The sequence below is a fragment of the Drosophila sechellia genome, chromosome 2L, assembly GCF_004382195.2.
Source record: "Drosophila sechellia strain sech25 chromosome 2L, ASM438219v1, whole genome shotgun sequence".
Taxonomy (NCBI): domain Eukaryota; kingdom Metazoa; phylum Arthropoda; class Insecta; order Diptera; family Drosophilidae; genus Drosophila; species Drosophila sechellia.
This window is the reverse complement of record NC_045949.1, coordinates 6,789,455-6,803,173: the sequence shown is the minus strand read 5'-3', so window position 1 is coordinate 6,803,173 and position 13,719 is coordinate 6,789,455. Positions and strand designations below refer to the sequence as shown.

At 47.2% G+C, this 13,719-nt stretch overlaps 5 protein-coding genes and 1 non-coding gene across 6 annotated transcripts; 5 read left to right on the top strand and 1 right to left on the bottom strand.

The window, feature by feature from the left end:
* The first annotated feature begins 18 nt into the window (after positions 1 to 18).
* LOC6611461 (probable splicing factor, arginine/serine-rich 6) lies at positions 19 to 5,943 on the top strand. The gene is made up of 2 exons (XM_032722479.1): positions 19 to 701; positions 4,843 to 5,943. The coding sequence occupies exons 1-2, from the start codon at positions 283 to 285 to the stop codon at positions 5,198 to 5,200; spliced, it is 777 nt and encodes a 258-aa protein (XP_032578370.1). The 5' UTR covers positions 19 to 282; the 3' UTR covers positions 5,201 to 5,943.
* On the top strand, positions 1,464 to 3,415 carry LOC6611463 (nucleolar protein 58). The gene is made up of 2 exons (XM_002035969.2): positions 1,464 to 2,838; positions 3,017 to 3,415. Exons 1-2 carry the CDS (start codon positions 1,568 to 1,570, stop codon positions 3,273 to 3,275), a joined length of 1,530 nt encoding a protein of 509 aa, XP_002036005.1. The 5' UTR covers positions 1,464 to 1,567; the 3' UTR covers positions 3,276 to 3,415.
* Positions 2,877 to 2,949, top strand: LOC116800237. Its single transcript, XR_004361213.1, has one exon. It is a non-coding gene; the product is annotated as a small nucleolar RNA SNORD53/SNORD92 (small nucleolar RNA).
* A 193-nt stretch (positions 5,944 to 6,136) lies between the features above and the next one.
* On the top strand, positions 6,137 to 8,889 carry LOC6611460 (wee1-like protein kinase). The gene is made up of 5 exons (XM_002035966.2): positions 6,137 to 6,813; positions 6,958 to 7,294; positions 7,351 to 8,055; positions 8,140 to 8,273; positions 8,336 to 8,889. The coding sequence occupies exons 1-5, from the start codon at positions 6,312 to 6,314 to the stop codon at positions 8,485 to 8,487; spliced, it is 1,830 nt and encodes a 609-aa protein (XP_002036002.1). The 5' UTR covers positions 6,137 to 6,311; the 3' UTR covers positions 8,488 to 8,889.
* LOC6611458 (5'-3' exoribonuclease 2 homolog) lies at positions 8,821 to 12,127 on the bottom strand. The gene has a single exon (XM_002035964.2). The coding sequence runs from the start codon at positions 12,036 to 12,038 to the stop codon at positions 9,327 to 9,329; it is 2,712 nt and encodes a 903-aa protein (XP_002036000.2). The 5' UTR covers positions 12,039 to 12,127; the 3' UTR covers positions 8,821 to 9,326.
* Positions 12,128 to 12,395: 268 nt separating this feature from the next.
* Positions 12,396 to 13,687, top strand: LOC6611457 (DNA-directed RNA polymerase I subunit RPA43). Its single transcript, XM_002035963.2, has 2 exons — positions 12,396 to 13,007; positions 13,134 to 13,687. Exons 1-2 carry the CDS (start codon positions 12,462 to 12,464, stop codon positions 13,344 to 13,346), a joined length of 759 nt encoding a protein of 252 aa, XP_002035999.1. The 5' UTR covers positions 12,396 to 12,461; the 3' UTR covers positions 13,347 to 13,687.
* The last annotated feature ends 32 nt before the right edge of the window (positions 13,688 to 13,719 follow it).

Below are 13,719 nucleotides of genomic sequence, written 5' to 3'. Positions count from 1 at the left end.
TTGGTATATTTTCAGCGAGTCTGCAGTTTCTTTTAATGGTCTGTCCACGGTCACTCTGTTTTCTACCCGGTAAAATGAGTTTTGCGCTGCATTAAATAGAAAATAAACACAAAAATTCGCATCTGCCGACCGCGTTAAGTAACTAAGAGTGTTCGCCAGTGCGCGATTGACCGTGCAAAGTACCCAGGAAGGCGGTGGCAAGTGACTCCAACCTATCATCGATTTTTTTTCTGCGCTGCTGCCACATTAATTCGGGCCCGGGGAAAAGCGAAATAAACAGAAATGTCGCGCCATCCGAGCGATAGAAAGGTGTACGTAGGCGATCTGGGCAACAATGCCCGGAAGAACGACCTGGAGTATGTATTTGGAGCGTACGGCAGTCTGCGCAGCGTCTGGATAGCCCGCAATCCGCCGGGCTTCGCCTTCGTGGAGTTCGAGAGTGCCCGTGATGCGGCGGATGCGGTGCGCGGATTGGACGGACGGACAGTTTGTGGACGCCGAGCCCGTGTGGAATTGTCCACCGGAAAGTATGCCAGGTCCGGCGGTGGTGGTGTCGGAGGTGGTGGAGGCGGCGGTGGCGGAGGACTCGGAGGACGCGACCGTGGCGGCGGTGGTCGTGGGGACGATAAGTGCTACGAGTGCGGCGGACGGGGCCATTTCGCTCGCCACTGTCGCGAAAGGAAAGCCAGGCAGCGACGCAGGTAAGCGCAATTCGTATTTGCAATTCGCCATTTCCATTTTTCATTCATTGTCGTTGCCAAAAAATTCTTGCTTTTTGTAACATGGCGAGAGAAAGGCATACATACAAACAAACGTATACATACATACATGCGTGCGTGTGTGTATGCCCATGCAAAAATTTAGTTTGTTTGGGCACCTCTGTGCCTGTTAAACTAACTAACAGCGTGCTGTTATGCGCAATGTGTGCTGTTAATCGCAGCGCATCGAGTACCGCATAACAGCACCGACACGTGCTCTGCCGGTATACCCATTAATTTTTATATGAGATGTATATAACGTTCCGCATCTGACTAACATAATCATGATTGACAACAGCATCAAGATATTAATAATAGATTTATTAAAAAAAAGGTGATTGTATTGTGTAAAGATACAAACACTTTGGTGGTTAAAAATAAATTTAAATTTTATACTCTTGAAAACATAAATTGGTCCGTAAATTGCACGAAAACTTACAAATAGTTACGTTATAGTTACTAATATAATTGTATCACTACTTAAATTGATATTTAAGTTTGATTCTGTATTCGAATTAAACAAATTTAAATAAGTGGTAAACAAAAGGGTAGCAGGCGGCTGTAAGCCTCCCTCCTACGCTATTTTCCCCGCGCTTTTACGTTCATGGTGAATTACTTACAGTGGTGCTGTTATGCGCGAACCAAGTGGCAACGCCGAAGACCGAAGGCACACGTGCTTGCACTTCATTTTGGATTTTTCTTTTACACGCGGCATACGGAAAAGAAGGTTAAGTTGCTGCTGACTGCCGAGAGTTTCGGTGGTTTTAAATTGAATTAAAATTGAAACTAAATGAACAGAGTGTGACGCGATGTTTGTGCTCTACGAAACGCCGGCGGGCTACGCGATTTTCAAGCTGCTGGACGAGAAAAAACTGGAGCAGGTGGACAATCTGTACCAGGAGTTTGAGACTCCGGAAAAGGCCAACAAGCTTCTGAAGCTGAAGCACTTTGAGAAATTCAATGACACCACAGAGGCGCTGGCCGCTGCAACGGCGGCGGTGGAGGGCAAGGTAGCCAAGCCGCTGAAAAAGACACTCAAGAAGCTGCTCGTTGACGACGTGCAGTCTTCGCTCTTGGTTGCCGATGCTAAACTGGGCACAGCCATCAAGGACAAGCTGTCGGTACAGTGTGTGTGCAACACTGGCGTCCAGGAGCTGATGCGCTGCATTCGCCAGCAGGCGGACAGTCTGCTTGGTGGTCTGCCCAAGCGTGAGATGACCGCCATGGCCCTGGGTCTTGCCCACTCCTTGTCGCGCTACAAGCTCAAGTTCTCGCCCGACAAGATCGACACAATGATTGTGCAGGCCCAGTGCTTGCTGGATGACCTGGACAAGGAGTTGAACAACTACATGATGCGTGCACGCGAGTGGTACGGTTGGCACTTTCCCGAGCTGGGCAAGATCATTACCGACAACATTGCCTTCGTGAAGACCATCAAGCTGGTGGGCACCAGGGACAACATGGCCACAAGCGATCTGTCCGACATTCTGCCAGAAGATGTGGAGGAAAAGGTCAAGGAGGCAGCTGAGATCTCTATGGGTACCGAAATCTCCGAGGAGGATGTGCTGAACATTCAGTGTCTGTGCGACGAGATCATATCGATCAACGATTATCGCACCCACTTGTATGACTACTTGAAGGCCAGAATGATGGCCATGGCTCCGAATTTGACAGTGCTCGTGGGCGAGACCGTGGGCGCTCGACTGATTGCCCATGCTGGCTCGCTGATCAACCTGGCCAAGCATCCCTCATCTACTGTACAAATTCTGGGCGCCGAGAAGGCACTCTTCCGTGCGCTGAAGACCAAGAAGGATACGCCAAAGTACGGTTTGATCTATCACGCCCAGTTGGTGGGACAGGCAAGCCAGAAGAACAAGGGCAAAATGTCGCGTTCGCTGGCCGCCAAAGCGTCCCTTGCTACGCGCGTTGATGCCTTTGGCGAAGAGGCTACCTTTGAGCTGGGAGCGGCGCACAAGGTTAAACTGGAGTCTCGGCTGCGACTTCTGGAGGAGGGCAACCTGCGAAAACTCTCGGGCACCGGCAAGGCCAAGGCCAAGTTCGAGAAGTACCAGGCCAAGAGGTGGGTTTTCGTTGTCAATTATATAAGAGTATACCGATTTCCAGTGATGATACCCAAAAGGTTTCGCATTTATCCGATTAAGGTGACGATAAACCTTGGCTGTCTGAGCGAAATTGAGTCTACAATCAGACCATTTCTCGAGTGTTCAGTGTATTTAATTTATTTCTTGACTTTTTAGCGAGGTGTTCACCTACCAGCCAGAGGCCGACAACACCTTGAACGTGAAGAAACGCAAGCACTCCGAGTCCGAGCAGCAGACGCCTGTTAAGAAGGAGGAACCTGCTGAGGAGGAGGCGGAGGTTAAGTCCGAGAAGAAGAAGAAAAAGAAGAAGAAGCAGAAGGACGAGGAGGAGGCCGTTGAGGAGGCGGCAGCACCAGAGCCCGAGGAGCAGCCAACACCAGCAAAGAAAAAGAAAAAGTCAAAGCACCAGGAGTAATTTCCCACCTTGACTAGTTAGTAGGCCTTAAGTTTTAGCATCCTAGGTTACCTTACTGTAAAGTATAGGATTTTATAATTACCAACACGATTAAAGTTTTCGGTGTACATTAGAAATAAAATGTAATATTTTCATAACAATTTCAAATGTTAATATGTTATTCGTATTGGTTTTGATATACTTTATTTTTATCGAATTTTCACATTCTAGTACAATATATATTTAGCTTGTGGAAAGCTATCCCATTTCAAGTAATGGATTTGTTTAGTGTCCTTTGATTTTAACAATTAAGGTGCTTCTAAGGCATTCAGTTCTTGTCTGCTAAGCTTAGCAACATATTTCAAAAGCAGCTCCCAACTTTGGAGGCAAATCTGTCACTCGATGCGAGGTAAAAAGTACGTTTGACTGCGGTAAGAGACCAATGAAGCAGAAAGTTTTTACGTCACCCCCAAATGCTTGCTTGCATCATGATGCTGGGCATTTTGACCATTTTGTGGTCAACGGCGTGGTATATAAAAGCGATTGTAACTGGAGTCATTTGAACGGGAAAACTATGCGAGATGCATGGTCATTTTAAGTTGCTGCTGGTCCTGGGACTCCTGCTGACTTACGCGGCAGCCAAGAAGAAGGAGGCCTCATCATCCGAGGAGGAGGAGGGTGGCGACAAGTACGAAAAGAAGAAGTTCGGTGACGAGGAGCACAAGGGTGAGCACGGACACAAGGAGCACAAGGAATGGGAAGAGGACGAGAAGAAGCACCACGAGCTGGAAGACCACGAGCACCACCACGGCGACAAGGGATCGAAGAAGAAGAAACATTACGATGAGAAGGATGAGCATGGCGAGAAGCATGAACACGGCGCCCACAAGAAGGGCGGCAAACATCATCACAAAAAGAAGCACAAGAAGGGTCACAAGGAATTAGAATACCACAAGAAGTTCAAAAAGGACGAGTACATCAAGGAGAAGAAGTTCTACGATGATGAGCACAAGGGCGGACATCATAAGAAGTATGGAAAGGAGCACCATCATCATGCCGAGGATCACGGCGAGCACAAGAAGGGCGAAAAGCACGAGGGCGGCAAGAAGAAGGGCCACAAGAAGCATCACGGACACTACAAGAAGGGTCACCACGACGAGGACCACAAGAAGTACAAGAAGGAGCACAAGTACGGCGACAGCTTCGAGGAGAAGAAGGAGCACGGCGAGAAGGGCTCCAAGAAGCATGGCCACAAGCACTACAAAAAGAAGGGCGGCAAGCACTGAGCAAGTTATATTACATGTGATCTTTATGTGAAATGCAGAATTAAAACTGGGAGAGGTTCTGGAATATTATGATAATGTCTTGTGTTTTATTCAACAAGCAGTAAAAACTTAATCTGCTATAAGATCTAAAAGTAGATACAATGTTTCAAATAATATAGCACACAATAAATTATGATTTCGTATATTGTAATTCTATTCAAATGTATATACATTTGTCAATATGTCATAAGGTAGCTTAAATTCTTACGCATTTTAAAAAGCCTGATAGCTAATCACAACGGTTTTTCCCATTTGATTTCCAGAAGCAACTCATTCAGCAGATCTCGCAGCACATCGCGACGCAGGCGCACTCGCTCCAAGTCCGGAACTCGATCCCGCAGTCGCTCCGCCGGCTCGGTGGGCCGTCGCTCCGGCCGCTCGAACGGACGGGACGAGAACGGATCGGCGTCGAGGTACAGCGACCACGAGCGCAACGGCAGTGGAGCGGTAGACTCACCGCCGCCGCCAAAGCGGCGCTATGAGGATGAGGACGATGACCGGGTCAGGGGATCGCCGCGGTCGCGTTCCCGATCTCGATCGGCGTCGCCAGCGGTGCGCCGTGGATCACCGCCCAGGCGTCGTGGTGACTCGTCCGCCTCACGTTCCGTTTCAAGGGACTAGCGACAGCGAACGGATGCAGACGGAGCCCGACATGCGATGATGAGGGCCGGAGCTGCAACCCCCCGATGAATCCGGCGAGATGGGCTCTCCACGCACTGGACTCTAATCCTCATTCCCAAAAGAAACAACCTCACGTGTAACAAGACAGATTCCCAAATACTTTTTCATGCAGTATCCATCTAAGGTTTTAGTTGTCCAAAACCATATTAGTTAAGGGTTTTAATTTATAGTGGAACTCGAGTTTGCATATTTAGGTATTCTAATGTTCCAACACAACAACAAATACAAGCACACGCAGAACAAAGGAGAGCGCTTCGGAAAATCATTTGACGGAAGGAAATTTAAGATATAGAAATGGATCGGCAGCCGCAGATTAACGATCTAGTCAGGATTGCTATGTAAATTGATTTGCCTGGGATTTTATTTTGCTTACCCTGGAATTATACTCGAATGTGCAGAGGACGAAGCACCGCCACCATTTTCATGTCAATTCTAAACCATTTTCAATTTATGCAACACAACACACTTGATTACTTGACTCCAATCTCTGTATGATGTGTTTCTATATTCGTAATAATTAAGTCTTGCAACACTGCATAATAATTATTCATACATTGATGTCATAGTTAAGTATTAAAAAAATACATATGTATGGATTCTTGAGATGTGTGTTTGAATTATATAGCAAATGCGCTGAACACTAAAATACAGATATTCAATCAATAAATTAAATGCCAAAATTAGTTGTTTTCCATTTGAATTTGGTGGGCACTATGCGGTCTTGACCAAGTCTGGTCACTCAGTTTAGAAGTACGTGCGCATTTTTAAAGTTGGTATTTTTGACAGATTTTTAGTATTTTACCAATCTGGTAACTCTGCATTCCGAGTTAGTATTTTTCGGTCAGAGCTGGTATTTTATTTCGTATCAGACACGGCCACATTAATAGACTAGCATTCCTCCAGTGAAATTTTGTTTTGTGTTTTGTTTTGCATTTTTTTTTACATATTGCCTTTACTCTACTGCCGCCGGCTTCCATAAAAATAGTTGTGAAATCAGAAAGAACGAACAGAATCATCTTGCAACGTGGTCAGCTGGACAGCTACAGCAACAATGGCATTCCGCCAGACGGAGCACGAGATGAGCGTCACCTCACTCGATTCAAGCGTCGAACTGCGATCGCGCTCCCCATCGCCGCAGGTCTTCAATCCGCGCAAGCTCCGCTTCGCCGACGATGACTTTGACAAGGACACGCCCGAGGGAGCGAGTCCGCAGCATCCCCTTCAGCAGCGGCCGAAGCTATCCTCCGGCGAGGAGCAGCAGCTGGGGAGTAAGTTAGGCGAAGAAGGTGGCGACGGAGACGTGTCCATGTCGCCGCCATGCCAAAAGGTGCGCGCACTGCGACTCTTTAGCACACCGGCCACTCCAAAGACCATCCTGCAGAAGTCGACGACGCAGTGCCGCAACCATCTGTCGGCGGCAGCAGCAGCAGTGAATGCCTCCAGGCGCAGCGACGACCTATTCCGCCTGTCAGAGCGTCCGCGATCTCTGCCACTGCACAACCGCAAACTGCCCGCCCAGGACACGGCAAATGTGAATCCCTTCACGCCAGATAGTAAGTTCCCGGTACTTTCCCGGCTTCTGATATTTCAATTATATTGGTATTATTTCCAGTTTGTTGCTTTGCATTTGCACTTCACTTTAACCCTTCCCAATTTAGTCTTATTAGCAATCTAATAATCCATTCTTTTATTTTTAGGCCTCATGGCTCACAATAAGAAGCGCTGTCGCACGCAATTCGGACGCGAAAACCTCAACCTGAACGTGAATGCTATGCAAAAGTATTTGCTCAGTGATGCGTGCGACGACGATGTGGCGGAGGAGGCGGGCGACTCGATTCGCGAAATCCACCAGCAGGCACCCAAGCGGCTGGCCCTGCACGACACGAACATCAGTCGCTTCAAGCGGGAGTTCATGCAAGTCAACGTAATCGGCGTTGGCGAGTTCGGTGTGGTGTTCCAGTGCGTCAATCGACTAGATGGCTGCATATATGCGATTAAAAAGAGTAAGAAGCCGGTGGCAGGCAGTTCTTTCGAGTAAGTATTCATTAGTTATCACAACGAGCGTCGTTTAACAATCTATTTGCTTGCAGAAAGAGAGCCCTGAACGAGGTGTGGGCCCATGCTGTATTGGGCAAGCACGATAACGTGGTTAGATACTATTCCGCGTGGGCGGAGGACGATCATATGCTGATACAGAATGAGTTCTGCGATGGTGGCAGCTTGCAAGCGCGCATCCAAGATCATTGTTTGGGTGAGGCAGAGCTAAAGATTGTTCTCATGCATGTGATAGAGGGCCTGCGCTATATTCACTCAAATGACCTGGTGCACATGGATCTGAAGCCGGAAAACATATTCTCCACCATGAATCCGAATGCACACAAGCTGGTGGATGTGCAGCCGCAGCAGACCAAAGATGACGATGGCATGGACAGCGTCTACGAAGAACTGCGCCATTCAGAGAACCTGGTTACGTACAAGATCGGCGACCTGGGACACGTGACCTCCGTTAAGGAACCCCACGTCGAGGAGGGAGATTGTCGATACCTGCCCAAGGAGATCCTTCACGAGGATTATTCGAATCTTTTCAAGGCCGACATCTTTTCGCTGGGCATCACGCTATTCGAGGCTGCCGGCGGTGGTCCGCTTCCCAAAAATGGACCCGAATGGCACAACTTGCGAGATGGCAAGGTGCCGATTCTGCCGAGCCTGAGCAGGGATTTTAACGAGCTCATAGCCCAGATGATGCACCCTTATCCCGACAAGAGGCCCACTTCGCAGTCCATATTCAGTCATCCGTAAGTAAATTGACAATCATAGTTAGTTGCATTTAAGACAAAGGAGCTCACACCAAATACATTTAATGTTCGTTTAATTTGCAGAATTCTGAGTGCTGTTGACTCCAAGAGCAAGCTGCAGCTCGGCCTGGAGCTGACCGTGGAGAAGCGCAAGAACGAGATACTGATGAACAAGCTGAGAGAGGCCAAAAAACAGATTAAACTGCTCGAGCAACGAGGTAAGATAAGATTAATTGTTGTGTAACAACTTAAACTGTAAGGTTTCTGCAACTCATTTTAGTCAATCTTCTTGCGGTGACTAACAACCCGGACAGTCTGGATGGGCAGCGTTGCCTTCGCAGCTTCACGCGACGCATGCGCACGCCATTCTCCAGCCATGGCAAGTTCGACAGCATATCCGACCGCAACAAGAACGTTATCACCAATGTCTGATAAGCTCGCAACTGATGCCGAACCGATAGCCAAACTCTTCCGAATCGAACGTGAACTAAGCTCACATTGTGTTACCTTCTAAGCGTATTCATATAATCGATACATATTTTAAACTATTCGCTTTCGTTCAAGCTCGTGGATTTTGAAGCATTCGTAAATATAATCTATATATTTTTCAAGCTCAGTGAACTTTTCCCTGTTAAAAAAGCACGATCGTTTTAAGCAAAGCCCCTTGTAAACTTTAAGATTCTCGCATAGTTGTAATGAGTATTGTTTTCGAAATTAAAATATTTATTATGTTACATGAAAATCGAAATAATAACATTCCATTCGTTAAATATAGCGAATGCCATTCCATAAACACTACAGGATTTATTGGGTTGACTCAGATTTAAACCAAAATGTTTGACATTGCGAAGTTTTGCTCGAATTCAATTGGTTACTCCACTGGAAATTGTTTTGATATATCCAGCTTCTTTTGAAATTATGTTCTATGATGTCTATATTTTTATTTGAAAATAATAATCGTCTCATTTTTGCTACATGTTTTTTTTTTTTATCCAGCTAATTTTTCTTTTTTTTACGCAATCAATGGAAATACAAATGTTCATTTTTGTAATTAGACTTATTTTCTTTGAGGCACTAAGACTAGATGTTGGCTGTAAGCTGCTTTGATAAAAATGCAGTGGGTGTTTCATTTAAAGAACAAACTCAGAACTTGGCATGAGTTTGTTTGGAAATCCTTAATCAAGTATATTTTCTTCATTAAAAAATAATGTAAGTTAATACGGATTACACTTTTGTTATGCGCTACATATTATATGGTATGTATGATACACCTAAAACCGTCTATAATTCTGATTCTGTTGTCTGCTGCCGCCTTGTTGCTGATAGTTGTTATTCCTTGGACCATTATAGTTGTTAAAGTTGCGCTGCTGCTGATTTGAATTGTCCTGGTTGAATCTCTGATTGTGACCATATTGCTGCTGTCGGTTATTGTAGTTGTTTTGATAGCCGCCACCCTGGTGCTGATTGTAGTTATTGTTGTAGTTGTAGTTATAGTTTCGGCTATTGTTCTGATAGCCCTGTCCTTGGTTTCCGCCTCCTCCCTGGCCGTAGCCGCCTCCTTGACCGTAGCCTCCTCCTCCACCACCACCTTGTTGGTTCCTTATGCCAGCGTTCAGCATGCGGTGACCACTATCCGGAACGTAGGCCCTGGTCAAGTGGCTATTAAAACCGATGACGGGGCGATGCTTGTTACCAGACTGCTCATTAGGCAGCACCTGTGGCGGATCTACGGCGTTTTCGAGGCGCTTCGCTTCAAAAATGTAGTCGTCATCGTATTCCGGATCCTTGAACGTGGTCGTCACGGTTATATTGTCATTGATGTCCGATAGCCCGGAAATCGGCGACTTAAGAATGCCGCTGATGGCAGTGTTTAGCTCGGTACTTCCCAAAGTGCCGCGCATACCGTCAAATGAGATGGCTTTGCAAACGCTCTCATCATCCTTTTCGCTGACTTTCTTTACCTTTTTGTAGTGCGGACTCTGGTTGCTGATGTACAGGTAATTGTCTCCACGCTTGTTTCGCTTCACCTCCTCTCCAGTGAGTTGGTCATAGTAGGGAACCAAAGCCTTGAAGAGACGCTTCTCATCGACGAACGGCAGCAGAGCCACTCCCTGCCAGGCGAACTTCTTGCCATTCAGATCGATCTTAAAGTCCTCCGGATAGAAGTCAATGATCGGTGACTCCGGGTCGGACATGAGCTTGGCCCACGGCTCGGGCACGTGCGAACTACTGGCTGCCGGAAAGACGCCCATCAGTTGCTCGAGCGGATTAAACGGCTTTGTGCCCTTTTCGAACATCGTGGACAGCCCCTGGATGTTGACAAAATCAGATGCGAACGGTGCATAGTGGTATGGGAAGTACCAGTTCCAGGAGGCACAGCCCTGGTAGTAGTACTTTAGAACCCAGCACAATCCTCGGACATACTGCAGGGCTACAGCGTATCGGAACTGCTGGTTACCCGGTGCCACATCAAACTTGGATTCGTAGTAGCGGTCCTTGAAGCCGTCCTCCCACAATCGCACCTCGTCGTTATTCTCCTCCTCATCTTCGTCATCCAAATTGGCCATGTCACTCGTCCGTTTCCTATTACGGAGTGCCGCGGCCTCCTCCTTGTAGTTACCGACGCTCTTTTGCTGGCTGTTTGGACCCACGGCGCTGGCTCCAAAAGCAGACTGATTCAAGGATCCGTGATCCTGATTCCGTTCCTGCCTCTTCCGCGCCTTGTCCCTGGCCTTGAACTGCTCCTCGCGTCGCTGTCGGCTCTTGAAGATCTGGTCCTCTGCATTGCCCAAGTCGGTCATAATCAGCTGCACCCGGTCCAGATTTACATCTCCCGAGTCGGTGAGATAGCCCTTTGTCTTGTAAACGCACTTCTTGTATAACTCCACCAGGCGATCCACTGCACCCTCGCGAATCTCCAGGCTAGGCAAGTGGGGCAAAAAATCGTTGCCCACAAAGAAGCACATGAACACCCAGTCGTCCAACGCGCGCTCGAAGCTGTACTCAAATGGCAGATTCGGCATCTCAAGAGTCTGCTTCAGGTACTCGCGCAGCACACTCAGCCGCACAAAGATGAACTTTACCTCGGCGCCGATGGGCACATCGGGCTTAAAGTTGGCGCTGGTTGGCGCAGTCGCACCGAGTCCGACACACTTGTCCATCTCGTGGCCAAACCCGTTGCAGATGTCGCAGGGACGCGGCTTATTCGGCAGGAACTCCTCCCGAATGATGGTGAAGTTGGGCTCATGCGTGGCCAGCCCCAACATGATGAGATCGGCGTCGGCTCCGCACAAGACGTGCTGCGTGTTGGGATCGTGATCCGGCTGGGCACGCTGCTTGCGGATGTAATCCATGATCTTGTGCTCACCCTCACCGGGCACATTGGCGTCCGAAAGGATCACCTTGATGCCCTTCCAGGCCGGGTTATTGTTTAGACGATCATGAACAAAATAGTGCAAACACTTGCTCAGTCGGTCCATGAACGGGGTGCCCGGCGTAATGCAGTTGGAGTCAAAGTGATCACCCTTCTCCTTCTCCGGTGGCAGCTTGCAGCCGCGGCTCAGCAGCTCCTCTCGGATCCGTGCTACCTCCAGTCGCTTTTCGGTGGTTTCCTTGGCTGCCCGGAAGCGACGAGATCGCTGCTGATTCATCTTGGCTCGTGGAGCCACGCCGTCGATGGCCATATAGAGCAGTTTCCGGGGACGCACAATGCCGAACAGACGGTCGATGCATTCGAAGATGGCCACCATCATCTCGTCCTCGTTCTTCGGCGCCGGCTTGTCCTCCGGATGCGTGCACGGATGTATGATGCCGTTCATGTCCAGGTACAGATTGTCAAACTCTATCCCATTCGGATTCGGCAAGGTGGCGTCCTCGTAGATGTTTCGCCCGGTGTCCGCGTCCACCTGCTTGTTTTCATTGCATTCTATTATCACGGAGGGATACTTCCGGCTCAGCCAGCGAAAGAATGCTGGAACTCCCATTATATCTTCGGCTTAGGCTCTGTTTTTCTTATATTTGGTCAAACTCTGGGTTCCTCGTTTTCTTCACCTATACCACAAGCATGCTCCGGTCAATGGGACCGTACAAATGGCTGGGAGAAGAAATACCAAAACATATAAAAAATACTAAATGTATTCTATTAGAATTGACATTAAATTAAATTGCTCTATGCCTTTAACCCATGTTTTTTTTCGCAGGCTAATAATCATCATAAAATACTCAAAGTTGTAAATATTAATCATTCAACGATTTATCTAGCCATTTGTTACTCATCCAAAGGTGTACAATTTGGCGGAAAACCGCCAGAACTGCATTTCTTGTAGCTCCTGCAGGGATGCCAGATCGTCAGATGTAATTCATGTGGTCGATTCGAAAGAATAGTTTTAATAGTTTAAGATCTCGAAATGGCCAAGATTCTGCAGAAATACATTAAATTTTCGGTCAAGGAGCTGGAAAACTATGCCAGCAGCCCGGAGTCCTGCGTGCGTTGCATCACCACGGACATGCACCTCGCAATGGGCCCTTACGGCATGTCCAACTTCAAGCACGCGCTCCACGAGCTCCTCATCCGTACCAAGGTGGGATTCTATGACTCGGGGCTCGACGGGATCGTCCTCGGCATCAAGAACATTAAGGTGCTCGGTGAATCGGCGGGTCTGCGCGCAGACGATCCCACCATGCATCTGGTCATAAATGCGGACTTTTATGTCTTTCGACCGAAGGCGGGCGCCATTCTGAGCGGCGTGGTGCGACACATCTCCAGGCACCATGTCAGCGCCGTCATTTACCGCGTCTTCAACACCTCCATACGCTTCACAAACCATAGCGCAAGTCGCGAGGACATCGCCATGGACCAGGAGATCAAGATCCGCATCAAAAACTTCGATATCAGCAACTTGATGCCTTACATCGAAGGAGAACTATTGCTAGAGAATGGCGAAGCTTCAAAGGTAGGGCACTACTGTCATCAGAAAAACTGGCGGCTGGCTGGCTAACTATAAAACAAATAGATTTGATAACGTTTTGAAACATATTTTACACATAGCTAATATACACCTATACATTTTGTGTTTCAGAACAAATCCATTAAGTTTGGCAGTCCCGAACCGGAGGAGAAAGATGTCAAGAAAGAGGAGCCAGATGAGATGTTGGATGCTCTTATAGCAGAAATTAAGAAAGAACCTGAGTTGACGCCGAGAAAGAAAACAACGAAACGCAAGAATGGGGAAAACGGTGACACTACAAAGACGAAAAAAGTGAAAAAAGAAATAAAAAGCGAGCCAATATAGCTTTAAAACCTTTCGTTTTTAACATCTCTGTATAGTACAAATTAACAATTACATAATGTCGAAATGTACAAATTCATTACTGAATGGGGCCGAATATATATGTAGTTTCCAATGCTGCTATAGGACCAATATTCGATGTACATAGCATATGGCTTAGAGGTACATTACATTAATTATGCTAGCAAAACTTACCGATTGATCCCCACGGCCAATGGCCAGTTGGATATGATTAATTGAAAACAGTTTTTAAAATGTGAATATGAATACTTTGTAATACATATGTATTTCATACAAATAGAGTCAATATTTTACAATACATTAAATACAATATGTGTATCATAGTTATAATATCTGGTTTTCTTTTACAAATCAT

Coding starts and splice junctions, on each gene's coding strand:
- LOC6611457 (XM_002035963.2), top strand. CDS start 12,462: ATGGCCAAGATTCTGCAGAAATACATTAAATTTTCGGTCAAGGAGCTG. Junction 13,008..13,133: donor AGAATGGCGAAGCTTCAAAG/GTAGGGCACTAC, acceptor TTTGTGTTTCAG/AACAAATCCATTAAGTTTGG.
- LOC6611460 (XM_002035966.2), top strand. CDS start 6,312: ATGGCATTCCGCCAGACGGAGCACGAGATGAGCGTCACCTCACTCGAT. Junction 6,814..6,957: donor GAATCCCTTCACGCCAGATA/GTAAGTTCCCGG, acceptor TTTTATTTTTAG/GCCTCATGGCTCACAATAAG. Junction 8,056..8,139: donor CAGTCCATATTCAGTCATCC/GTAAGTAAATTG, acceptor TTTAATTTGCAG/AATTCTGAGTGCTGTTGACT.
- LOC6611461 (XM_032722479.1), top strand. CDS start 283: ATGTCGCGCCATCCGAGCGATAGAAAGGTGTACGTAGGCGATCTGGGC. Junction 702..4,842: donor AAAGCCAGGCAGCGACGCAG/GTAAGCGCAATT, acceptor TTTGATTTCCAG/AAGCAACTCATTCAGCAGAT.
- LOC6611463 (XM_002035969.2), top strand. CDS start 1,568: ATGTTTGTGCTCTACGAAACGCCGGCGGGCTACGCGATTTTCAAGCTG. Junction 2,839..3,016: donor GAGAAGTACCAGGCCAAGAG/GTGGGTTTTCGT, acceptor TTGACTTTTTAG/CGAGGTGTTCACCTACCAGC.
- LOC6611458 (XM_002035964.2), bottom strand. CDS start 12,038: ATGGGAGTTCCAGCATTCTTTCGCTGGCTGAGCCGGAAGTATCCCTCC.